General features: G+C 39.0%; 1 protein-coding gene across 3 annotated transcripts; it reads right to left on the bottom strand.

Moving 5' to 3' along the window:
- Positions 1-369: 369 nt before the first annotated feature.
- Positions 370-21000, bottom strand: SLC17A4 (solute carrier family 17 member 4). 3 transcript variants are annotated; one of them, XM_023512630.1, is made up of 12 exons: positions 20955-21000; positions 13446-13572; positions 9370-9575; positions 8560-8793; positions 8390-8477; positions 7865-7951; positions 5806-5924; positions 5529-5690; positions 3278-3410; positions 3046-3193; positions 2093-2183; positions 370-1187 (listed from the first exon to the last, which is right to left on the bottom strand). In XM_023512630.1, exons 2-12 carry the CDS (start codon positions 13534-13536, stop codon positions 1053-1055), a joined length of 1494 nt encoding a protein of 497 aa, XP_023368398.1. In that variant the 5' UTR covers positions 13537-13572; positions 20955-21000; the 3' UTR covers positions 370-1052. The 3 variants fall into 3 exon arrangements, with proteins under 3 accessions (XP_023368398.1, XP_003788823.1, XP_023368399.1); XM_003788775.3 differs by having other exon boundaries at positions 13446-13569; positions 20955-20998; XM_023512631.1 differs by lacking the exon at positions 20955-21000 and adding an exon at positions 18847-19106.
- Between the last annotated feature and the right edge of the window lie 6527 nt (positions 21001-27527).

Raw genomic sequence — 27527 nt, 5'->3', positions numbered from 1 at the left:
TACTCAGAGAGGGAGAATTGATACAGGGTTCCCCCATTTAAAGCTGGACAGGGGACCCAGTTTCTTAGGCCTGGACAATTTCATGAAGGGAACCCCCTGCCATTCCCCAACAAGCTGGAAGGACTACATTCATTCATTTGTTAATATGTGCACTAACATTGAAAAGGTGTCTTCCATCTACCAAGTCCTGACCAAATATAATTTCAAGACCTTATACCCCTAGACAAAAGACCCACACAAAGACTTCCCACTTGGGTCTTTCCCTCTGCCAGAAGCTCTGGTGCTTTTATACTCCTTCTGTATTCCTTTCTGTCTAATAAATCTTATCTTACCACTGATCTGTACTCCATGTGTTCATTCTTCAAATCCCCAAGACCAAGAACCTACTGAAGAAAGAAATTCCAGTAATACTATGTCACCTCAATTAGTTATAGACATGTTCATTCCTCTCGTCATGATGTATTCACTCCTATTGTCCTTTCTTTCTTGGCATTTTTCTCCTCGGGATTCTGTCCATACCAGGCATCAGAATGGCACTGTGTCCTTCCTCACCTGAAGTGAGAGCAACTTTACCTGCTGGCCCAGGACTTTGGATTGTATATACTAATCTTTCTGTTGTTTCAGGCTTTCTTTGGATAGCAGCTCATAGGCTCCATCTTCTGTATGTTTGGGCACAACTCCCTTGTGATTTTCAGTTCTCAATCATGTGGTTCTGGCTTCCTTTTCTCACTTTGGTGAGAAATTGTCCCCCAGCCCCTGATGCTTTTACCAGGATAACAGTAAAAAGAGAGGAGAACACCTAGAAATCCCAAGACACCTGTGCTGTCAGGAGCTCACAATTAAATAACTGTCCTTTTTCTCCGGCCCCCAATAAAATCTTCAGGCATGGTAAAATCTTTAGTATCATATAGCCAAGGTCTGTGAGAAGACATAGGAAACAAAGTCAGTTCCAATGAAATGACTGATCAGTCAAGTGGGCACAAAAAAGGAATGTCTGTGAGGAAAAATGATGAAGAAGTAAGCATCAGGTTGGAACACATCTCTTGGTTTGCTCAGAGGTGGGTGAACATCTGCTCTTTAGCCCAGTCCTGCACATCTGCACAGCCAAAGATGAGATAGAAGGCCAGGCCTGGTATGTTAATAGCAGCTGAAAGCAAGAAGACATTTCTCCAGCCAAACTCAGAGTCCTGGAGGCAGGAAATTACAAGTTCTTACCAGTTGCTCAATTCTTGGCCCTCTTGGTTCAGAAACAACTTTGGCTAGCAGTCCTACTGCTCCCCCCAGGCCACCCCCCCCAACATCTGCTCCAAGCTGTGTAGGCTTGCTGGCTGCTTCTGGAATATGCAGGATCATTTTGGCCATAAGGCCAGTGCTCTGACCAGCCCGTTGGCTAGAGTGTTCTCCCCCTTACATTCCCATCTGGCTCACTCTTTCACTTTCTTTCAGTCTTTACTTAAATGTTACCTTTTCGGTGCATCCACCCTTGACCATGCTATTAAAATTGAAATTCCACCTTATTTCATGTGCCCTATTCTCTTCTTTTCTTAGCATTTATCACCATTCAGTATATCATACATTTTAATTATTTCATCAGTTTTCCTTGGTTTCTTTCCTACAATATAGGTTTCACAAGTGAAGGAACTTTTGTTTTATTCACTTAAGCAGTGCATAGCCAATGCTGATGTTCAATACTTATTTACTGAATGGATCAAAGAATGACAGGATTTCCACTTTCAACAACCATTTTGTGACAATGTTAGTTGATGCCTGGAATAGATTCAAGGCTTCAAAAAAGAGAGAAGGGCCATGATTTCATAAAGAATACCTTTTCTTTGTTATTCTCCATCTGTTTCTCTTTCTTACTGGTGGAAAACAACAGTAAAGTTAAAGAATGATATGTATGTGAATGTCATACACAGCTCTCTTCATGTAAAGTCTGTATCAATAAGCTTCTTAGGAAATTCTCAAGTCTTCAAGTGAATTTGTTTATTCTTGGGGTACTTTAAATTCATCTTCTAGGCTACTATACAAATGAAAACATTATGTTTCCATAGGTTTCTCTTGTGAATATTTAGAGAACATTTTACTTCACCTGACTGATGAAAAATCCAGCAACTGTGGGAGAGATGGCTCCAGCTATGTGTGCAAAGACTTGCAATAACCCCTTGAGAAAGCCAGTGTACCTGGGAGAGAGAAAAAGAAAGGGGGGAACATCCCATACAAACAAATGGTTAATCTCAGTTGGTCTGTTACAACTCTGTGATTATCTCTGGGGATGCCTAGAATTGGTTAAACCTGAATAAATGCACTGACTAATGATTTGTATCATCCTGTGCTTGGATCTGAGACTTCCAAGGGGTAACCTGTACTAACTTGTCAACATTGTTGATGAGAAATATACACTTATGATTTACACCTGGTTTATAGGTTTCTTGCAGTTTTTCATTTATTTCTGCTATTAAATCTGATTCCATAGCTTTGTTGTTAGGTATAAAATACCCTTCTTTAGGTATAAAAGACCTCTCACTGTATGGAACTTTGGTTCCCCTAAAACCAAGGTATCTCCTAAGTATCTTGGTAGTTTATTATCTGAAGATGTAGCATGCCCTGTTGAGTGGGGCAGAACTCTGTGAGCTCCATTTAGAAGTCTCAGTAACTGAGGTAAATATTTCTCCTATAATGCTATGTACTTTGCCTTTATCAAAGCCTTACATGAGTATACCCTGTGGAGTCTCATGAATCCTTTTCAGTGATCCAACTCTGTGTAAGGGCTGCATTCCTCAGCAGAGAGAGATTTGTGGGAATCTGCCTCAGCTAAGCTGGAAGTGTGGTCACTGACTCTTCTTGTTCACACCTGAAAAAACTTAAGTTCACAATGGTTGGCCAGCTTTGGGTCTCTTCCAGGCATTACTTGGATATAGGGCTGGTGCTGACATTTCCTGGGACCTGTTATTGCACATGTCATATTTTACCTGTGTCAGAACAGGTTTATAACTGCTGGACCTGAACTGAGCTTCCATGAGCATGAGGCAAAGGTGTCCCTACCTAGGAGCAATATCCAAGAAATTGACAAGGGCTCCTGCTTCCAAGAAGCTGCTGGTGGCAGAGGACAATACCAAGAAGGTCATGGTCACGCTGTGGCTGGATCTGACCCAGGTCAGGGACACGAGGATTATGGATGGGAAGAGAACCCCTGGGATAGGAGGACAAACACAGAGTAAAGAGGAGGCTGCCCTGAGCATCCCACATTCACCCCTGTGTTCATCTCAGCCCTTACCAATGGCAGTGAAGAGTTTCCTGATGATGATGAGTCTGAGGATTTTTCTGGAGAGGAGAAAGTCTGCCAGTAGACCTCCAAGGATAATGCAGATACAGCCAACAGCAAACGGCAGGGCTGATAAAATCCCACTCTGGGGACCAGAGACCAGGTGAAGTGCATTATCCCCTCACCACCCCTGCCATGACTCAGATTGACCATAGACAGATTGCCCATATCTGTGGCTTTTCTATATAGACACATCACTTTCAATACAAATTTCATGTTAACAGAATGAGCCAATACAATTTTAGCACCAGGGGGAAATGTACATGTAGCTCAGTTTGCAAAAAAACAAAAATAAAACAATAAAACTAATCTTCTCTTTATGTATATAAACATCACCTGGAAATAAATACTAAAAAGACCAAAGTAAAAGTAGACAAAGGATATGAATTTACAGAAGAAAAGAAAAATAAGTTTCTCCTGAACACATTAAAGGTACTCAACCTCACTCATAATGGAAGAAATACAAAATAAAACTGCAGTCAGATACTGTTTTTCATGGATCAAATTGGCAGGGGCCCCAAAATTTTTGGACATGCTGTGTACTGACAATGTGGAGAATCAGATCCTCATAAATATTATCAGTGTTCTATGGAGGGCAATTTGACATACGTAACCAAAGTTTATAGTGAATTTACCCTTTAATGAACAAGATTTTCATGACAACATTACTCAAAGATTGGAAACAACCCAAATATTGCTCAGTAATGTTCTCATGTACTGATATGAAAAGACCCCCATGGTATATCAAGTGGAAAATATGTAGTATATAAAGCATACCAGCATATACAGAGTATATTTTGTGTTAAAAAAATGTGGGAAAATAAGAATATACATTCATCTATGCTTGCATTCTCATAAAGAAACAATGGAAGACTAAGGAAGAGTTAACCATGGAGTGAGCTAGGAGAACAGAGCATCTTAGGAACAGGAATGAGAGGTGTTTCATTCTACCTTTTTATATGGTTTTTTAAATGCCAAACCTTGTTATCAATTAAAATCTACAAAAGTAAAATTCTGTTAAAGAAAATGCAGTGAAATGGAGACCATCCATTTTTGTGTATAAGTCAAACAAAGAAAAGGATTAGCTCTTACCTGGTTCAACAGGTTCATTTTATGGACAAGTAAAACCAAGGCCATCAAGCTTCTGTGACAGTGAGAAAATAACCAGAGAACAACACGAGTCTGGGTCTCCTGACTTCTCAACTTAAGATCTGTTCTCTGGTCACAAGTTGTCTTACCATTCCTTTTCCCCTCCTCCTGCTCCTCATCCTTGTCTAGGTAGGGAGCCAACCTTATGCCAGAGAGAAATCATTCCCAGTAGCCTGCCTCAGGATGTCTATTGCTCAGCACCGGCCTGCTGCTTCTCTGGCCCTTCTGTTTTCTGATTCCCTGGCTTGAGGTACTAGTTTCACTGCCTGCTTCTGGCTCCCCCCCCCCCGAGAAAAACTGCTCCTTCCTAGAGTTTTCTGATCTCAGTGCCTCATATCCAGCCTGATTCCCTGCATGCTTCTCAGACCACTGCTAAGAAGGTCAGCTTTCTGTCGGCCACATTGCAAGTTTTTGCCAGAGAAGTCCAAGGCTATTGTTTGAGCACAAAAGATGAAAGTATAATGGTACCTCCTTGTGAATTGACACAGTTATGACATCTGATACACTTCTAGCTGCTTTTAAGACACCCATCTAACAGGAATAGAAAAGCTCCTGTGAACTTCCCATTCATTTTGTGAAAATTCAGAGAGCTTAACACATATGTGCATTTTTCTCTGTATATGTTATGCTAGAATAAATGCTTTTTAAAACCAATTTTTATGTAAGTCTTATTTGGGACTTTATGTCCTATCTGTCTTATTTTCAACACATGTTGTTTATGTTTCTCTGTCACAATTTTCTCCAAGGCAGAATCTGCTTTATTAAACATGACAGAAGAGTGTCTTGTCTGCAAATGTTGATGGAACTGAGTATAAAAGTTTTGTGATGTCCCTTAAAAATACAGCATTCTATGAGTATCAAGCTGACCTAGAATCATGCTACCCTGTTCTAATGAGTAGTAAACCACATTAGATTAATTAGCATCCAAGTTAACCAAGTTGCCATTTCCTACTTAGAGGTCCTGGGTCTCTGATTTTGTAACCATGAGAGAAATAGTAAATTATATAATGAAATATTTAAACAAAAGAACAGAATAAGCTTTCTCTGTACTTACATCTGTGAGGTTGACTTCAAGTACAGAGCTGATGTATGTTGGTGTGTACGCCATTATGGTATAAAAAAGCCAGTATGCACAGAAATAAGAGACTAAAATGGCCCAAAGTGGTAAAGATTTGATCATAGCCTTAATGGGAAGAGACCAGCCTGGAGAACAATCCTGGAAGAAAGCATATATCAATAATCTCTTTCACCAGAAGATAGGAACTCCCTCTACTGTGCTCTTCACCTCTGAGACATCAAGTAGGGAAGGAGCAGGAGACCTCTCGATGTACCTGTTGAGCCAGTGAACACATGATGTATGTCTTCTCACCAGTGCTAATAAAAGGATGATTCATGGGGTCATCATAAATGAAAGGAAACCAGAGAAGACAACAGGCACAACCAATTCCACCTAGGGAAAGAGGATCCAGTTAGCACTGGATTGAAGTTTAACTCTGCCCTGAGATGATTCCTATGGTTGAGAGAATGACTGGCCCCAATATTCTACCCTTCCGTTCATCTGCCCTTGCATGGCCTCATTGTGGATGGAGGGTACTTTTCACCACTCGACTTTGGGCATGGCATAAGGCACTTCCAAGCCTAGACATTAAGAAGCACTGCAGTTTTTTACTTGTTCTCTTGGCTCTTGGCCATTGCCATGGGAAAAGTGAACATGCCCCAACTAATCCATTGTCCAAGGCAAATGACAGACACAGAGCAAAGCCACCTAGCTGTCCCACAGAACTATGAGAATCAGTGATGAAACCACTGAGTTTTGGGAGGTTTTGAAATGTACTATTTTTAAAGCTGTAGCACATTGTTACAAGTTCTCAGTGTGTTTATCCTGTGTACTTGAAAATGCCCTCACTGTTCAAGTACTAGTCATCATCCCTACTGCTAGTCATGCTTTGCGAAGTTCCTTTTATCACACAACCTTTCCATATCTATCTCTTATCTCTCTCAAAGCACTTAAGAGCTAGAAGTGGCATATGATTATGTGCAATTGATTCCCCAATTTCTAGACATGAAATGAAATTAATCCTCAGCAAAGTTCTCTAATATTACATTATTACAAAGTTAGGAACTCAACTGTACTCAGCATTGAGTGAAAATACGGCTCATCCCCAATTTCCCTCTTTATAATCTTAAGAAATTCTTAAGAGTTCTTTTCATTTGGCTAGCTTATCATTTATGCATTTGTTCACAAATATCATGTAGCAGCTACCATATGCCATGAATTTGCTAAATTTTGAGAATATAAAAATAAAAGACATGATTTTGCCATTAAGAGACTTACTCAAGTAAAGAAGGAGGGATATGAAAATTAGCAGTGTTGCACATTGGAGTTGAAGATGTTAATATTGATTCAACAAATATTTAGTGAGTTTCTACTTTGTATATGCTCCTTATTGTTTCTCAAAATCCATGAGTACAGTAATCTCATTGTTTACATAATTTTTATAACCTGTCCTTTTGACATTTCCATGACAGAACCAAAAGTTGGTGTGCTACAGTAGGCAATCATCACAATTTTTTCTTTCTTTTTGGACAAGATATTAGTATACTGGTGTCTTAAATTGCATTATGGAAATATTTTCTGGTGAATATATTGACCTGATAATACAGGAACCCTTTTTCTAAGAGAACGATTCTTTAACAAAAACATTAGTAGAATTTATCCTACAGTATCAGGAAATTTTCAGATGGGGTATTAGAAAAGCTTTTAAAAATCAAGCAAACATAAACATTAGCTGACAGCAGCAGGGTAGAGCACCACAAAGGTACAAAGGTGAAGTAGTAAAATATTGCCTCTCAAGCATTCCTTGTGCCTGTGGAGCTTTTCTGCACCATCTCTGTGTATATTAAGTCTATTCCTGAACCTCACATGGTCTGCTCTGTTCTGCAAACTCTACTGATTGATTCTCTACTCTAATCAGTATTTTATCTATGATCACATAATTTTCTGGTTGTTTCAATAACAGGAAAAATGTAAAAGAGTGTATGAAATAAATAAGCATAACTAAAAATATAGCCCCATCAAAATAATATTTTCAACATCTTATGAAAGAAATTGCTCTAGAGTCCTTTGAGTTCAATTTAGAAGCAGGGAGGAATGTTATGATTCTTTTAAAGTCATAAAGCAATTCTACTCAAGCTACTAAAACTTAAATATTGTTTTTACAACATGCAAGACTCACAACATTGTTAGCTCTGTACATTATCGACTTTAGTTTTCTAAGTGTCCGTGTCTGTTAGGATTTGGTTAACTGTAAATAAGTTGCATCAGAGAAATCATACCCAGCATTCTCTGTCATAAAATAAAATTGTGAGATTTGAAAAACACAAACTCACCAAAGATATAGAAGACATAAGGCCATCCTATGGTCTGGCAGAGGAGACCACCAACAAGGAGAATGATGAAAGACCCAAGCATTGACCCTGAACAGAAGAGGCAAGGATGTTCTGGGTGAGAAGGTCAGTCTTGGGATTTTGTGTGCTTTCTACAAAGCTGAGTTGCACAGTGATCTTCAAACAAAGCTATCTAGGTTCAAATCCTGCTCCTTCATTCAGTAGCTGTACAGTTTGAACAAGGTATTAGTATAGTTGTTTCTTAAATTCCATTATGGAAATAATTATAAGTAGATGACTTAAGAAATTGTTTTGAGGTTAAAATGAAGTTAGTATGTACTAAATATAAGAATGTTTGATACATAGAAAGCATATAGTTGTGATCAAGAAAGTCAGTATACTATAGTGATTTATAGCAAGGACCATGAAGACAGAATAACTACAGTGTAAGGTATTGGTTCTATTGATAGGCCTTAGCTGAGTACTCGCTGGCAGTATGTATAAGGTGAGTATTAGAATATTAATTACCTGAACCAGCAATGGTGGTGAGTTGACTCTTTTCCAGTGGGGGAGCCCATTTGACCCAAATTGAATACTGACCTGTTAATACCATAACCTGAGAAAAAAAAATAATTCTTGGACAGCTGAGGTCATTGTGAAACCTATATTCTGCTTATAGTTGGAAAATATCTTGGTACCTGGGCTATACCTTGGACAACCCGAAGGACAATAAGCAAGGTCACTCCAACATCTGCTGCCAGTGGAATGAAGAGGGTCAGGACTGAGGAAATAAACAAGCCAGCACCAACCACGTACTTGGTTCCAAATATTCCAGCCACGTAGCCAGTGGGAATTGGAGCCAAGAATGAGCCATAGTTGAGGGAGCTGAGGATGATTCCCTGAATTTCAGGATTCCAGTCATACACAGGGGCCTAGATGACAAAGAAATTCTCACTGTTTTGTCAGAAAGTTGAAAGTTTTTATTGTGAGGACTTGAAAGGAAAAAATAATTGGCAGTTCTCTTTCCTTTTGCCTCTTAAATTCCTCTAACATTCCGATTTCATTTTTAAAATGCTAAATACATGCCAAACACTCTTTCCCCTCCCCTGACACAATTAACTGACTAATTAAAACATAAGACAGCCCGTAAAGAAAGAAAGCATCTTTATTTTTTTTTTTTTTTTGCCATTAGAAAGAAAGCATCTTAGGCAAAGTAATAAAAATACATGTAGATGGAAGGAGAAGAAAGTAGATTTAAGTATGTGAAACAAATTGTATAGTGATTTTCATCACTGTGAGAGAACAATGTATGTTCACTGAATAGCAAAATGTGCTTTTCTTCATTCTAACTTGGTCCCTGGTTACACTCACAGACACTTAAGTAGAACTACAATCTCTTTAGGTACACATTATGGTTTTGTAGTATTCCTGGCACGTAGTACATGCCCAATAACCCTTTCAGTCAGACCATTTGAGTGAAAGAAAGGGTTCAGTCTCATTAAACTTACCACTGCCTTAAATTCCTTTAAAGTTTCATTCCAGTAGTGCTGGGAGTCAGTGGAGGGCCCTTCTATGGAGGCATTGGGCTGGAAGGGTGGGTTTGTGTTGTTCACCATAGCTGGGATGGTAATGCTCAAGTTCATTTGTTGGGTGCAAATTGAAAAATTACAAAGCTGCAAGATGAAGGCCATCCCATGGCGGAATGAACAAAAGCCTGAGAGGAGAAGGGTACAAAAAAATCTTAAAATCATGGGAGGAGGGAGGGTATTTGGGGGGACCACACCTGATGTGCATGATGCAATGGTACATTTCAAAACTATTAAGAAATGAACATAGTTGTAATGGATGTGTTACTTAGTTCAATGTAAGCATTTCACATTGTATATCAAAGCAGTACACTGAACCCCATAAATGCATCAGTGTACATAGTTATGATTTAATAAAAAATAATAATAAAAGTCTCAAGGGTGGCGCCTGTGGCTCAAAGGAGTAGGGCACCGGCCCCATATGCTGGAGGTGGTGGGTTCAAACCCAGCCCTGGTCAAAAAAAGAAAAAAAGTCTTAAAATCAGAATGTTTTTCTCCCTAAGTCTCTAAGAGGGAGAAGATTGGTGTCTGTGTGCAACACAAAAAAATAGAGAGAGTAGATATTGCTCTTTAGGTGTCTAATGGACTTCTGTCCCCCAAGAAGGTAAGGTGACTCCCTCAGAAGCATTGCCAAGAGACTTGAAGAATGTGCAGAGCTGATCAGAGCAAGAATTAGGGAAGAGCTTTTCAAGCAGGAGCCCTGGGATAAGCAGATAAGAGTGAGAATGAAAAGACGTGGATTTAGAGAAAGAATTGGCTGTAAGTACTGATTGAATATGAATGGTGAGAAGAAATTGTGGAAATGGACTCCCAATTGCCCTGCTTGGGCAGCTGATATAGCTCAAAATACCATTTATGAATGGGGAACATGGAAGATAACCTTTTGGGGATCCAGAGGAGGGGAGAGGTAACTCTAAAGATAAATGCTAGGGTTAGATTATGGAAGTATTTAAACTTCATATTAGTACTGTAATTTGTGCTTACACAAAATTTGCCAGTGTTTCATAGGCATCCTGGGACTATCCCTGTGGTTGAGTGCCAATACATGAGTTTGACAACACCTGTAATGGTTAATAGACTAAATCTGTAGAGAGAGAGAAGTAATATGTGATCACTGCCTCAAGGTATGTTGGTGCCCTGATTCCTGACTCCTAAAAGTGAGCCAAGCTATTGGAGCAATCAGCACAATTTCCTTTTGTGTAGGGATGTTCTTGCTAAGTTCCAGGAACTGACAGATCCTCATATTTCATTTAACTATGGGAACATTTAGTCAAAACCCTGTTTGCCCCCACACCATCTATAAAAATTTACATTAGAATTTGATCAATGTCATATTGATGTGACAGATTAAGAAGGATTGCCACATTCATAATACTGTCTTCCTTGCCTCAAAGGGATGCCTACCCACGTACAAGTATTCAAGTCTTTTACTCTGCCCCAAAGTAGAATTTTATAATTGTTTTCAGTTAAGGCCCAAACAAGTTTTGTAAAGTACTTTTTATTGTTTCTGTAACTAAATTATTTTCCTATCATTTTCATCAAGGTTTCCTCCCTCTTCACATTACAGCATGTGCTTATTATGCTATAGCTATTATAAAGAACTATTATTTTTCATAAGTGTTCTTATTGATTTCTCTTTTATCAAACACATTCCTTTTTTCCTGTCCTTTGTGCTAATGTATTTACATAGGTCCCTTGTGGTACACCTCTATATAGCCTTGGATGATAAGGCCAATCCTGCTTGACTTGTTCTCATGCGTTGAAACTCTTTCCTATTAAACTCTTTTTTTCTGGATATACCTAGACTTGCTTCTGTTTTTCTGATATAACCCAGACTAATATAGAAGGTCATGGATCTCTGGTGGATAGGAAGATCAGTGATCAAAGTGGTGTCTGTCTCCACCCCAGCCCCACAAGTCCTTAATTGAGCCTAATAAGGACCATCTTCTAACAGAACCTGAGGACCCAGCTTTGTTTACTCAGAGTCTCTGGAGACGTAGAAGCTTAATTAGTTCTGTTGTGTAACCAGGTGACCAGATGTGACATATAATGGGGAGGGAGCATTTTTCCTCACCTCATGGAACCTGGATTTGGTTCTCCGAGTGTCTTGGAAGTACAGCAGCACCCAGAAAAAACATTAGTAGCCTTCAAGGGCACTGGCAAACAGAGAAATTCCTGGGACTGTGATACAGAGGAACTGAGCATGGGCCAGACAGAGAGCCGAGAGGAAAGCTGATGTTTGATACCAACTGATGAAGTCATCATCAAGTATTATTCCTAAACACTGTGAGAAATACTTGGAAATGAAAAAAGATAACAATGTGGTAAGACTGAGGAGTAGCTGGAGTTCTGCCTTTCCAAGTGGGAAGGAACTTTACAAAAAAAGGATGAATGTTATTAATATGATACCATTTGTAACAACAGGCTGGAGTTATAGAGAAATTGCCTGATACAGTTGTAGCTTCAGGAACAGTCACCAGAGGACTGAGCAGCTCGGTGGGACAGATGTTTTAGAAGACTATGGAAGAAACTGGAAAGACCACATGTGAGTCCTACTTTAGATGAACTATAAATTAATATTCTTTCCAATGACTGCCAATAAATGAGCTGAGGAGGGGACCTTGTGGGAGGAGTAATAACAACAGCTAATGTTCACATGGCATTTACCGTATGTAAGGTGTTGTTCTAAGTATTTATATTTTAACTAATTTTTTTTTTTTGAGACGGAGCCTCAAGCTATCCCCCTGGGTAGAGTGCCATGGCATCATGCTCACAGCAACCTCCAACTCCTGGGCTCAAGCGAGTCTCCTGCCTCAGCCTCCCAAGTAGCTGGGACTACAAGCACCTGCCACAATGCCCGGCCATTTTTTGGTTGCAGCCATCATTGTTGTTTGGCGGGCCCGGGCTGGGGATTCGAACCCACCACCTTAGGTGTATGTGGCTGGCGCCTTAGCCACTTGAGCCACAGGCGCCGAGCCAACTAATTTAATCCTTGTGTTAATCCTGTGAGTTAGCTACTGTTCATATCATCCTTTTACAAATGGTGGACGTGAGATATAGGTAAACTTGTCTAAGGTTATGGCACTTATAAAAAGTGGAATCAGGATTGCAAACTCAGTTTGCCTCTTAACCTGTGCTTTTACCTGATATGCCGTACTGCACTTTGGTAAGATTTTATACATAAGTTCTTCATTTCACTGATTTTGAGGTAGAGTAAGAAGGCTAGGATTGGAGAATGTTATGTACAATAGACTATAAAATACTTGGAGATGTATGAGACCATTAGCCAAGACTACTGGAATGGTATTCATTCTGGGTCCAATGGTGGTCAATTATAGGATGAGTATTAATGAGCATATCTCCTGATTTCGTCTTTGGTAGATGAAATTAGAAGAACCCTCTTTCATTGATAACATAAACTAGCTATAATGTTGAATATTACAAAGCTTTCCATCTTGACTAGTGTTTTGCTTTTTAAAGGCATTATCTGATGAAAACCCTATACTCTTAAGATAATTAGTAAATAACATAAGTTATTAAGTGTTTAGAGAAAAATAAGGTGTTACACAGTTTTCTTTAAGGGATACTATAGAAAAGTACAAAGTTGCCATGTAGGCAAAAGGAAGGAGAAAAGGTGACTTTTCTGACATGGTAGAAAGGAAAAGCCCACTCTTTTTGAGGCAGATTTGGGTTTAACATAAGCAGAGAGATCTAATGGGACACACCTGGGACTTAAAATCAGCAAGCCAGGCTTCCTACTTAGAATCTACTGTGAATTTTTTCCTTCATCTCTTAATAATATCATGATACCTACCGGTCCTATATACCTTCAAGGTTTCTTACGAGAATTGAAACAATTATTAGTAAAAAATGTTCTACAACATACATAGAATTCTTGGTAATTAGTGAAAAGAAATGCTGTATATCAAAAAAAAAGGAAGTCAAGGTGATATAGATCCTAGGTTTATCCACATCCAGATTCCTGTGCATGACTTTACCTCTCCTGGCGAATTGCTGCCGAGCCGCATTTAAATTGTTGTCATTGGAAATGTCTCCCACTGTGGCCTTGGTATCTACTCCAGTAGACATTTTGGTTTTGTCCTCCTAGGGACTGGTATTCACCTACTTAAATAAGAGAACAAAAAGCAGATACAAAGAAAATCTTACATGACATTGTCATGATTCTTCTAAGAATTAGGAGAAAATGTTGCTTAGTGGGAAAAGTGATAGATTAGGGTTCAGGAAACCTAATTTGTCATCCTGATTCTATCACTAACCAATTGCCTAGCCTTGGACAGTTTACACTTACCAGAGGAGGGGTCCTAGTATTTGCTTCTCTAAAACGAAGGACTTGGCCAGATTGCCTTGATAAAGTGTAAGAATCGTTCTAGTTCTGCATTCCCACATCTCTAAACTGAGGTTAGTATCAACTGAACATTAAAACTTGACCACCTTATTTGAATTTCATCTGGAAATTTTTTAGTGGATTGATTTACCTGAAAAACTGTCTATTACAAACACCTAGATATATTAGATAAAATATAGCAAACATCCTTTTAAATACATAGCTCCAAAGATAGTAAGAGATATCTTCATTGGATGTAATGAAAGTTAGAGGTATTTACTAACTCCAGTGACCAGAAGATTAGGGTAGAGTAGAGGCATCTATGTTAGTGATGTAAGGGGCTTGACATCTACAGTGCTGGGGGAGGGGGAGTTGAAGGATGAAGCCTTAGGCCCATGCCAGGAAGGGGATTATAAAGAACATCCTATTATGAAGCCAAAAACCTTGAAGGAGTTCAAAATTTAGTTAAAAGGGGCTCTACCTATTGCAACCTTAAGGCAGTGACAGTGCTCTGCATTGTCCTGAGTTCTGGTTTGAAAATAAAATACCTCTGAAAATTCTGAAAATTTATAACTATGTTATAGAGTTGAAGATTGGGATTTATACTGTCTGCATTGTCTGAGAACACATCCCAACTGAAAAACTGATTGAAGAATTGGATCCAGGCTGATTTCCTCAACACATATCACATGGAATTACTACAGATGAGGTACTACTAAATATCAACTCAAAATCCAAAGTTGTAAACATTCGGAGAAGTGATCCATCCAAAGCAAATTCTCAGATTCAAAGGTGAGGAACTTCCAAAGTTAGAATAAATTGATAAAGATAATATGTAAGAATGAAGAATATTCTTCATTCTTAAAATAATTGAAGAAAGGGTTGGCAACTATGGCTCAAAAGAGCAGGGCACTAGCCCCATATACTAGAGGTGGCAGGTTCAAACCCAGCCCCAGCCAAAAACTGCAAAAAAAAATAAAAAACATAATAATAATAATAATTAAAGAAATATAATATGGCATCTAAAACATAAGAAGTTACCAAAAGAACAAGCAGATTTAAGAAAGGGACTACTTGAAATATCAAAAAAAAAAAAAACCAATTTAAGCATTTAATTTCAAAACTAAGTGACTAGACATAGCTAATTAAAAAATTAATGAAATGGTAGAGCTATGTAAATTATTCAGAATAAAAAGCTCAGTAGACAATGAGGTATCATAGCAAAGGGATTAAAAAAAGTCCAATGTACATTAAATAAAAGGAGAAAATAAAGAGAGTTGAGGAAAGACAATACTTTAAGAAATAATAAATAAGAATTCTTCATAAGAGGTGAAACACAAGATTTTTCAGATTCAGGAATAATAATGATTCTCAACCTGGAGAAACAAAATTAAATCATAAGGAGACTACAGGATACAAGAAGCACAAAACTTATTTGTAATAATAGATACCATAAAAGATCACTAATAGAGGGGAGACATTACACATGATATCATATTAGGAATGACATTTTCTTAACTTTGTCAAGATTATTTTAAAAAGACAAAATACAGAAAATATTTTAAAAGATTGTTATTACTAAGTTTAGGCAAAAGTATGGAAAAATAAGCTATGGTTTATGATGAAGGAATGAAGAATATGCCATTTCAAAATATGCCAGATTGGTATATTGATTATTTCAAGTTGAAAACATTGGAAAATTTTTAGTTTCAGAAAAGGTAGGCTGCATGTAAAAACTGATTAAAGATTTGTTTGGGAGGAATATCCTCTCCAAGCCAGGGCAAGAAAATAGCCTTTATCATTATAAGCTTGAAACTGGAGACTTAAATAGACATGAATAAATATACTTTTTTTAAGAGTCAAAGTATCACTCTATCACTCAGCCTAAGAGTGCAGTGGCCCCATCACTGTAACTTTGAACTCCTAGGTTCAAGTGATCCTCCTGCCTCAGCCTCCCCTGTAGCGAGGACTACAGGCGTGTGCATGCTCCCACCTCAGACTCCCAAAGTGCTAAAAGCAGTGTGTATGTGTGTCAGGGTGAGAATGTTTGTGTGTGTGACTAGATGTTACAGTGGGACTCTTCTGACTTCAACTTGACTGAATACATACTATTTTGAGAACAGGCATGAGCCACCATGCCCAGCCTGAATATACACACTTTATCTTTCACCTGTTTTATAGCCCCCTGTTTTATATTTCCTAGTGACTCCCCCAGAAAATGTACTGTCCCTAGCCACGCTTTCTTTGTCTTGTCATTTCTTCTCAAATTTATCATTCTTTGACTACAAAGTTCAAGAGCATCTTGCTTTAGCCACTTCTTCAGACTTCACTCTCTTGTGAAGAAACTCAGGTACAGGTAAAACTAATAAAATGTATATGCTTTTTCTCTTGCTAATCTACCTGATGTCAATTTGGTTTCTAGCTCCAGCTAGAAAGCCTACTGAGGACTAACAGGGGTTGGAGGTGATCTCTGGCTCCCCTACCTCAAGAGTCAAACTGCCTATCCCTCTTGGTATTCCTGCTTCTTGGTGTGTAGCAAAGATGAATGGACAAAGCCACACCGAAGAGTATGTCCCAGGATATTGCTCATAGCACTATCTGTAAAAGTAAAAAGCCAGAAGCTAACTAATGATTATTGCTATTTGTATCAAGTGCATGTATTTTCTGGAATATTATACAGCCATCAAAGGAATTGCATTTGTATATAAAAACATCTAAGTATTTTAAAAATATATTAGATAAGAAAAGCAAATTGTAGAACAGTAAGTATAACATAATTAAATAAGGCAAACATACATACTGACATATTACGTATACATGTTTATAAATGAGTAAAAATTATGACAAGAAAAATTACGACAATAACACAGGAACAGCTATCATCTACCTTGTCCTGAGTTCTGCTTTTAAAATTAAGATATATTACTCTGACAATCTTGGCCATCTCTGCAGAAGGGAATGAAGAGGGCAGGGCTGTAACTTTGTCTTTGTGAATTTTTACCATGATTAAAAATAAACTTAAAACAACAGCTTGGCTCAGCGCCTGTGGCTCAACCAGCTGAGGCGCCAGCCACATACACTTGAGCTGGTGGGTTCGAGTCCAGCTCGGACCCACCAAACAACAACGATGGCTGCAACCAAAAATTAGCCAGGCATTGTGGTGGGCGCCTGTGGTCCCAGCTGCTTGGGAGGCTGAGGCAGGAGACTCGCTTGAGCCCAGGAGTTAGAGGTTGCTGTGAGCTGTGATGCCATGGCACTCTACCTAGGGCAACAGCTTGAGGCTCTGTCTCCAAAAAAAAAAAAAAAAAAAAAAAAAAACAGCTTGAGTCCAGGTGTTCAACATTACAGTAAACTGTCATGCCACTGCACTCTAGCCTGGGTGACACTGTCACTTAAAAAAAAAAAACCAGAAAAAGAAAAAAAACTGTCACAAAATCTGTAATCACAATCTATGAAATGTGGAAATCTTTGGTTCTGACTGACATCCTTGGAAGCAGTGTGTATGTGTGTAGGGGTGTGTATTTGTGTTTGTGTGTGTGAGTAGATGTTACAGTGGGACTCTTCTGACTTCAATTTGACAGAGGCACCATTTTCATAATAGTGGGCAAGACCACCATGTAGGACCTAAGGAGGAGGCTGTTGAGGCCACCTCAAGGGCACAAACAGGCTGAGATGAAGAAGCTGAAAGAGAATTGCTTTAGAGAAAGCTGCTGGTATTGTCCATCACATCTTCCCCTGACTCCATGAAAGAGGGCCCTCACTTCAAGTCACATGATAAGAGCTGCTCTTAAGGGGTTCATTTAAAGAGTTTGTTGTATGTCACCTAGAGGTTTGAGGGGCACATTCACACACATGTACATGTGAAGAGGACTAGTGAGTGACACATGCCTCAGAATCTAAGGACATGAGGTGGTGACTAATGGTCCAAGGCTGCAAAGCACAGGAAAAGTCCACACCACACTGGGAAGTTTTGACACCTCCCATAGCAAGAGGTGCAGCAGAGACCTACCAGTCTCGTGTACCAGTTGTACATGATTCAGGAGAGACCCAGTTGACAGCTTTTTAAAAATCCTGCCAAAGAGAACTGTCTGGAGAGCCCACATAACCCCAAAGAGGAGGTGGACTGCATGACTCCCAATGGCTGAAGGAGAAAGCATAGGGGCCACAAGTCGGTGGACACAAATCACCCACGACATGGAAGGTGCTGATATACCTAGTGGGGTCCTCTAAAGGACCCAGCATCAAACATGAGCACCAGCGCCAGGTTCCAACCAAGGAAAGACACTGCTTCTTATCATCCTTCATCTCCCTAATCACTATCCCTGGAAGGACCAGAAGCACAGCTGACAAGAGGGTTGAGAGGAGGAGCTGGCAGAGAAAGGGAACAAGAAGCCAAATCAAGTGAGCCCTCCTCAGGCCCAGGCCCAGGCTGGAGGAGGAAAGAAGCTTTACTTTAGGATGAAGTTTGGAGTCTTGTGCTGGTTGAACTGGACCTACTAATCTCAAAATAAGATTATTCAAAGGCTGAAAATACCCAGTGTACTTTTGACTATGGGAAAATGATCAGAGAAGTTATGGGGCCAGCAGACGTAGAGGGATAAGGGTGGGACAATAGTTGCCCTTGAAGTGGAGTCATTTTCTACTTGATGTTTGTAGAGTTCTTCTATTAATAGAAAAATCATACGTATGTGGTCTTTTCTTGATACCATGTTGAACTGCAAGTGGAAATGCTAGATAATGCCTATGCAAGTCACTGAAGTGAGTAAGTGAGCAACTAACAGATGAGCTGTCTCCTTTACATCCTTCAAAAACAGAATGATCATGGATCCCTGCAGTCTGCACTGGAATTCAAAATCGAACTCAAAATTGAAGTGAAATCCAAACTAATACACATTGGCAAAATAGAGTGTTTTGGGTAACACTGAGAAGAAACTTGGTAAAATGGAAGGACTGAATAACCTGATGTAGAAATAATTTGCTTATCATATCTATCCACATCTTAAGGCAATTAGTTGAATTGGAGAAATTAGATCTTCACAAAATTTAAAGCTTACCTTTCAGGGTAACATTTTTTCCCACAGAGACTCTTTTAGTGCCTAAGAGTTCACTGACCACTCGTTCATTCATTGATTCAGCAAACATTTCTTGAGTCAACAAATAGAATGTTCTGCTTTCACAGCTCTTTCTCCTGCGTGAGTGAAGGACTTAGCTCTCATTAAATTGCCCCCTCCCTATACGTGTTATAACAGAAACACTTGCCAGTTTTCTGATAACCAGCATTCCTGGAGTCAATGAGAGCAATGGAAGCAGACAGCAGAAGGTGAAATCAGGACACAGCTGTTGTAGGACAAGGAGGTAGACATGGGCGTATGCCCTCATGAAAGTCACATCCCAGCAGAGAATATGACAGGAAATAAAAAAGAGTAACATTTGCTATGAAGAAAACAAGAGAGTAGCTATGACAACAACTTAAGTCATTAGCATCCAGAGAGGAAGGCAAACATTCTGCCTAGTCTAACTACTTTACCTAGTCTGTCCTACAAAATGGTCGCATTTGAACTGAAACAGGAGTGATGAGAAGAAGGCAGAGCTGGCCAAGGGCATTCCAGGCAAAGGAACCAGAAAGGCTGTCATGTTTTTTTGAGGTAGAAAGTAGTCCACCATGGCAGTGCAGAGTGAGTGAGGAGGGTAATGGTAGGAGAGGAGATCAAATAGTGGGCAGAGGCCACTATGTCAGGTCCTATAGGCCTGGTGAGGAGACTGGATTTACTTTGGCTTCTGTGTGGTACATGGCCTGGAAGAGACAAGACAGGGAACCAGGAGACTCACAAAGAAACTGTTGTCTTTACCTGTGCAAGTGATGGTGTGGCTGGGCAATACAGGCTATGGTGAAAAAGACCAGATTCAGCGCCTGTTTTGGACATAACTGATAAGACTTCTACAGAGTTGGATATGGGGATGAGAGAGAGGAGGAAATTGTCAGAAACTTCTAGACTTACAGTTTGAGCAGATGAGTGAATGCTGTTGCATTCAGTGAAGTAGGGGAAACAGGTGGGGAGGGAGCAGGTTCCAGAGGAAAAGCAAGAGTTCTGCTTTGTTTGGGTTGAGATGTTTGTTAAACCCAGAAGGGAATATTGCCAGATAGGCTTTGTATCCGGGAGTCTATAGCTTAGAATAGAGGGCCTTGATAGAAATATAAATTTGGAAGTCATCAGCCTTATCTATTTATCTTGAGATCAGGTAAATGAGGAAGAACCAGCAAAGAAATCTGGCCATCATCCTTATATCAGTTTCCCATCAGTTTTTCTTGTCAAGATTCTTTGTGTCTGTTCCCTTTGGATTAACATATACCTAGTCTAACTCTGCTAGTCACCAGTTCACTGTAGAATGAGACTGTTCCTTAAGGTGTGGGGCAGAGCTATTAATAGCTCACATGCCATCTCTTATCTGGTCTTGACGCTGAACATTTCCTTCTTATGAGAAGCAGCCCATGGCTCTTATTCACAACCCTCAAGTAAAATTCCTCGGCCCAAAACTTTTCACTTATTACCTACTTTCCAAAACCACATGGGATTTCATTTGTTTTGCTTTTCCCCTTTACATAAATTCATTGGAAGGGTCTGGTCTGTTTTGATTTAGGTGATCTTCCAGGTCTGATAAAAATCTTCCTCGGTGAGAATTTAGCATTTGCATTTACTGTCTCACCATAGATTTGATCTATGCTTTTAAAAAAATTAATTTATCCCACAAAACAACTTCAATATATACATCTTATGAAACAGATCTTCGAGTTTCAATATGTAGAAGATGTTAACCCTTATAGGTATAATTTAAAATTGCTGCTTCACCTCCAGATGTTTAAATGACTCTCTCTCTCTTTCTATCTCTATCTCTATCTCTATCTCTCTCCCTCCCTCTCCAGCTATACTTTTGAAGAATTTTATCCCTTGGAGTTTATATTCCAGAATTCCAGGGCTCTTGTTTCTTTTAGGAAAAGGCAACATATTCTCTTACTTTTCAGACTTATCCCAGGAAAGGGGCATTCTCCTCCCCATCCTCTCTCTTTACCTGAAAACAGAAAAGTAAGCTGCTCTCTAAGAGGAAAAGACCCATTCCCATTATCTCAAAGTAGAATATTAAGGGCAAAAGTTTTAAAGCTAACCTGAGGGAGGTAGAGTGCAGGATCCTCATTCCTTTCAAATAAATTTCTCTCTGATTTTTGCAAATGTCTAATCCCTGGGAGGTAAATGATTACCCAAAACCTTTAGCCCTTATATTACCAAAGGGGAGGATTTTATTGTCTCAGTGATTTAATTTTTAACTTTACTTTGATTACCCAACGGATAAGCAGATCAAACTCATTAAATCCTCCTCACTCTTCAAACCCAGCTGAGATCACTTACATCTTCCCTCAGCCTCTGCTCAGTGATCCTTCTTATAAGGATCCTGACAGCCTGAAAGCTGCTTTTACAGCCTTGTCATCTTCTGAGGTCTCTCAATGTTAATATAATCTTCCTAGGGATGGGACTATGTCTTATCCCCTTTGAGTTCCTTTTCCAACTTCCCCTAAGAACTGAGCCTGCCACGGAGGACTTAAAACATTTTGGTTGACTTGGGCGATTTTTGTAGTTTTCTGATTATAACTCTTTGTACCAAGGCCATTGAGATTTCTGGGAAAATTAACACTCTGAAATTCTGTTCCCTTTCATAGCAAAACATATCAGAAGACTCATAGCAACTTGTATTCTGTTTCCTCATCTCCAATTTTCTCATGAACCCAATAGCAACCAGACAGCCCATGGTAAAGCCGTCACCAGCCTCTGTGCTGGCACACCCAGTGGTCATTTCCCAGGCCTTATCTGTCAGCGACAGATTTTATCACTCGCTCCTTCTTGATGGCTTGTTCCATTTGGCTCACTCGGGCCAGATTTTTCTTTTGCTTTATTGGCTGCTCCTTCTCAGTGCTTGTTGCTGAATCCTGATTTCTAATGTTACCCAGGACTCTGTCCTCAAATTTCTTCCCTATCTAAACTCCATCCTAAGTAGATCGCAGCCAATCTTTTCTTTTCTTACTTGTTCTGACTTTTTCTCTGAGCTTCAACCTTCAGCTGCCCTCATCTTTCCTTGAGTACCCACTGTTATCTCAGTCTTCACAGGGCCACAGGCAGAACTCGTGAATCTCCCTTCCTCCCATCCCTTCTTCAGGCTCCCTCATCTTGGTTAATGGCATCACCATTTCCTCAGTTGTTTTGCCCAAAGCAGTCAGCCTTGGTTCTAGACTTCCCCTCAATGTTCATTCCACAAGCATGTTCTGTCAGTGCTACCTTCAAACTTTTCCCACAGACTATTATTTTTCGTTTCCTCTGGTCCTGTCACGATCATCTGTCACCATGGTAAATAGAGTGATTATTCACTTGGCTCCACCGTTTTTTCTCTTTCAGTTCATCTCCACATATGGGCGGTGTTTGAAATGTAAATATGATCATGTTACTTGCTCATTTAAAAATCTTCCAAAGCCTTCCCTGTGAACCGAGGACAAAGTAGAACAAATTCATTTTCCATAAGATGCTCCAAGACCTTCTATCATTTGGATATCACCGCCTCACTGACCTCTGCTCCCTACTCTCCCTCACTCACTAAATTCCAGCTAGTTCTGCCTGACTCATAAACTCGTTCATGCCTCAGGGCTTTATAGTGTCAGTGATGCCCAGTTCCCCAGGTTGATTGCAAATGTTTTATTGATGTTATTAGAAAAGTTAAAATACTTATTTACTGTAGATCCTCCATAGTTGATCACCTCAAGTTGACCTAATTTCCATAGACCAGACACGCACCCCATGAACATGTCAATACAGTAGACCTAATTCCTTTATGTTGACCACCTCCATATGTTGACCACTTGGTTACAGTCCCTTGGGTGTTCAGCTTAGACAGATTCTATAATATTTTCCAGGAAGCCTCTAATATGATCCTGACTCTGTATAGACCTAGGCTAACATGTGTGTTTGTGTCTTAGGTTTTCCAAAATAAGTTTAAAAAGTAAATAAATGAAAATTTTAGGAATAGGAAAAATCTTATAGAATAAGGATATAAAGAAAAATATTTTGCACAGGTATATAGTATGTTTTAAGCTAAGTGTTATTACAAAAGAGTCAAAAAGTTAAGAAAAAATTTAAAATTTATTAAGAAAAAATGTAACAAATAAGCTATGGTTAATTTAATATTGAAGAAATTAAAAACATTCACCTGAGAATGCATTTTTCAGAATGTTTCTCCATTGTTAAATGTTGTTTCAGCAAATATAGAGCATAGGCTCTGTGGGGAGAATCAGCAATAGATGAGTTTAGTATGGTTATGTGACGGGAACTATAATTGACTACCCCAACCTACATTTCCAAATTACTACGTCCCAGCTTATATCTACTATGAGGGGTATAGAAACAAAAATTTCATTTTTGTGGCTTCCTTGAAATAAATGGGGCCTATACATTTCTGACCATTGATGCACAGAAAGTAGACCTGTGCTTTGTCTTTTTTTTTTTTTAACCTTTTTTCTTTTTGCCACTATCTGACTATGGATGTCAGGACTAGAAGTGTAACAGGTATCTGATAATCATGAGACAAGAAGAATGAAGATAAAAGCCAATAAATTGATGATGGCTGTATCAGTCATGATAAGCTAAGTTCCACTGAGATAACAAGTGACTGAAAAATCTCAGTTGCTTATATAACACAGCTTTATATGATGTTTACAGTTCATACCCACTGTGCATTGGCTACGGTTTCTCACCATCATTTTGTCATCTAGTTTGATGAATCAGGCTTTATATGGAAGCCTCATTTTTCTGCCATGAGATCATAATGGCAGAAGTAAGAGAGAAATCATGGTGCCCCACGTACTGGCTATTAAAGGTTTTGCCTGGGAGTTAACCTCCACTCAGATTTCACTGGGCAAGCCATATGACCAAGCTCAGCAGAACTAAGATAGAGACATATAATTCTTCCCAAGGGAGAGCCTAGGAGTGTTTTTGAACAATAATATAACCTATCTTTGTCCTAGCTTACACTAAAAAATATTCAGTTAAATCTTTCAGCACACAAAATATACTTACTTACTTCCTAAGAAAATCCAACTCAAAAGTCCCATTTAATTATAGCATCAGGCCTGATGTTCACAATTTTATGATATCTCATCAGTCGGAATATGGCTTCTCTTGCTCCCGAAACTCATGAACTAACAAGACAAAGTGTCTGTTCCCTACATACCCAGGCACATCCAGTGTGTCATGCTAGAACACAGAAAAGGTAACTGCAAACAGAGGAAATACACAGTAGTTTTTAGTTCAAAGAAATCTGAAATCATATACATATTTCAGGGTCTTCCCATTCTGGGGTAGAGAATAGTCCCTGATTGATCTGTAGTTCTACATACCATGATTAGTTCCCCCAGAATGCCACTGTTCATGATGGTTCTTGGCTCCACCCTCTACACAGTCCTTCCTTTTTCAATATCCTTTTGGGCCATATTTAAATAGTCCTTGAAGAAAAAGCAGATTTCTCATCCCACTGCTAACAATAAAAAATATGGGAGGACCCCCATGTGACATTTCCACCTTTGAGCAGTCAGTCTCCTTAATCCAGGTTGGTAGCTCTTTGGTGTTATGTCACTGGAATCTTAACAGTTTCTTAATCTTAACCAGTTTCTTATATATTTGTTTACCTATGCCAATAGTCATACCCACCACTCTTTTTTGAGATTTGATATTCTCAATCTCTTTCTCTCCGAGGTGAGGCAGTCAAGCCTTTCCACCTTCAACAAAAAAAGATACCACCTTTGTCACATTACTTTGAGCCATTTTGACAGCTAAAGTTATTTATAGGACATTATCTTAGTCATTCAGAGATTTTTTTTAACACTAATAGATGGTTGCAACCTGGATTTGATACTTGCACAAGGCTAAGTTTAAAAAGGACTTTCTTACTTAAATAATTTCTCAGTTTTCTCTTTAATGGTTTAGAGTTGAGAAGTAGTATCTTTCAACTCAAGTCTAGAATTTTTAGTTTCTCTCAATTCTTTTCATTCCTGTTTTCAAACCAGCTAATTACTTTTTGAGTCTTTTTTGATTTGTGCTCTATGAAATGTAGTCAATAGTAAATCACAGTTTACATTGATTTTGCCAGAAACTTCCCCCCAAATAATAAGCTCAATCCAGAAGTTACCTATAAATTTAGGGAGTTTTCTAAATGTTTTGCTTATTCAAATTAGGTACTACTGCCTTCCAAATTCTGATCAGAGTTTCTTTTCTGTCTTCACCCCATCCTTGAAGCCAATGCTGAAAAAGTTAGTGTTTCATTTTGTTTTGGTTTTAATATATGGCAACACCTTATGCTATGCCATGTACTATTTTCTGTATTTGTTAAGGAAGGTGAGGTTATGTTGTCGTGACAAATGAAAGCTTAATCAGTAGCATTTGACATAATTTTATTCCCTGCTTCATGCTGTATGTCTAGCACAGGCCCACAGCAACTCTGTTTCACATCATCTTCATATTGAGACCAAGCTCATGGGCAGCCTCCATTTCAAATATTGCCAATCTCTCAGAAGAGAAAAGAGAGAATATGTGGGAAAATTTATGGCTGGAAATTACACGTTATTTTTGCTCAAATTGCATTGATCAAAGCAAGTTACATGACTCAGATGGGCATTAATGTGGTCAAAGAGTATGAATGATCCTTCTAAGAAAGACAACAAAGATCTGTGAACAAAAATAGATTCTACCACAGGGGTGGAACAGGAAAACAGAAAAGCCCTGAGGCTCTTTGGCTTCATTGAACAATGTCCCAGCTTTGGTACATGCCCATAAATTGGGGAAAATAAAATTATATTTGTTTAAACCACTACTTACAGTTGAAGGATTGAGCAGTGTCTAATCTTGTACTAAACTCACTTAGTTACTGAGTTTTATTTTCAATGACTCTATTTTTTAGGTTTCATTTGCTGCTCCCCCTTTCCCCATTTCTGTCTGGTCTTTACAAATAGTTTATGAGTGTTTTATGTCACTATTTTATTAATTTCTTATATGTCCTATTAGCTGAAATTTGGGGGAAGGATGTCCAATCTTTGTGTTCTCCAAACTCTTGCTCATATGAGCTTATTTAAGATGTATCATGTAATTTCAGATTATGAGCTATGTTTAATGAGCTTTACTTCAGGGAACCCTGCCAGGGGTTGAGGGATTGTTTCTCCAGCGAGATTTTGTGTTTGCCAAGTAACACCAATCTGAGACCACTTTGGTATGCATTTCACAGCTTGGGTCTTCCTGGATTATATACATTTGAATCTAAAACTAAAGTATTCACAAGCCAATAGTTTATTTTACTGGGATCTTTCTTTTCTCCCTGAGCCAGTGGGACTGGTTTATTTTTTCTCCTTTACCTCTAATGGCAGGTGTGGCTTTGTGCAGGTCTTGGCCTTATATAGTGGCAATAAGACATGGCTATTCTTCTGTAGGGATTTTAATTTTTTGTCAATAAAAAATAATTGAAGCTGAGCACAGTGGCTCGTGCCTATAATCTTAGCACTTTGGGAGGCCAGGATGAGAGGATTGCTTGAGGCCAAGAGTTTGAGGTTGCAGTGAGCTATGATGACACTACTGCCCAGGTAATAAAGTGAGACCTTGTCTTAAAAAAACAAACAAACAAAACAAAGAATTGAGAATTATAGGCATTCTCAACTGGATTAGTAAATGTAATTAGAAGGAACCAATTTCATAGTTCTCATACCACTGGCATGATACATTTTATATTAAACGTATTGATTGACTTGACTGACATAATGCTGATGCTTTTGACTTGATAGCAAAGGAGTACAGTTTTCTGTGAGCTGTATATTAGGGCGTCGCTTCTATTTCTGCATTGTACAAAAGCCATGGAAGGAAATACCTTGGTTGACTTAATCTTCAGTTCTGACCAACTTCAGAAAAATGACAGGATAATAACAAGGAAGCCTTGAGTGGTAGCGCTACCCATCTATCTTGCTCTCTTTAGGTCATTCTTAGCAAAACTGCTGAGAATTAGGGAGGTCAAACTGTCCCTTGGAGAGGCCAGCCATTCCTTGTTTGACCATTGTATTAGTGATCAATTTAATGCTTCACATAAAACATGAATTTATTTGGTTGGTTCATGTATATATTTTGTTTTTACAAAATTCCTTGCATTTTTTAAATTAAATCATAGCTATGTACATTAATACTGTCATGGGGTACAGTGTGCTGTTTTTATATACCACTTGAAATATTTTCATCAACTGGTTTACATAGCCTTCATGTCATTTTCTTAGTTATTGTGTTAAGACATTTATATTCTACATTTAGAAAGATTCACATGTACCCTTATAAGATGAACCATAGGCGTGGTCCCACCAATCACCCTCCCTCCACCCCTCCTCCCCCCTCCTACTCAGCCTTACTATGAAATTAATTTATAGCTTTCATAGGAATGCTTCACATCTTCCAATTCACCTTTTTGCTTGCTCTCTCAAAATGGACACAAGCCCTTCAAATATTTTACCTTTGCCTGCTAGTACTGAAGCTTTACCAAAAGAGGGCCCTAGGGCAGCACCTGGGGCTCAGTGGGTAGGGCGCCAGCCCCATATACTGAGGGTGGCATATTCAAACCTGGCCCCAGTCAAATTGCAACAAAAAAACAGCTGGGCATTGTGGTGGGTGCCTATAGT

This window comes from Otolemur garnettii, unplaced genomic scaffold (genome assembly GCF_000181295.1).
Source record: "Otolemur garnettii isolate 467f Iridium unplaced genomic scaffold, OtoGar3 scaffold00029, whole genome shotgun sequence".
Lineage (NCBI taxonomy): Eukaryota > Metazoa > Chordata > Mammalia > Primates > Galagidae > Otolemur > Otolemur garnettii.
This window is presented reverse-complemented; position numbering and strand designations above follow the sequence as displayed.

Bases quoted from the DNA above. Each gene is read 5' to 3' on its own strand.
- SLC17A4 (XM_023512630.1), bottom strand. From the start codon at position 13,536: ATGTCTACTGGAGTAGATACCAAGGCCACAGTGGGAGACATTTCCAAT. The intron at 8,794-9,369 runs GTAAGTTTAATG...TTTGTCATCTAG, and splicing joins TAAAGGAATTTAAGGCAGTG to GCCCCTGTGTATGACTGGAA. The intron at 3,411-5,528 runs GTAAGTACAGAG...TCTGGTCCCCAG, and splicing joins TTGAAGTCAACCTCACAGAT to AGTGGGATTTTATCAGCCCT.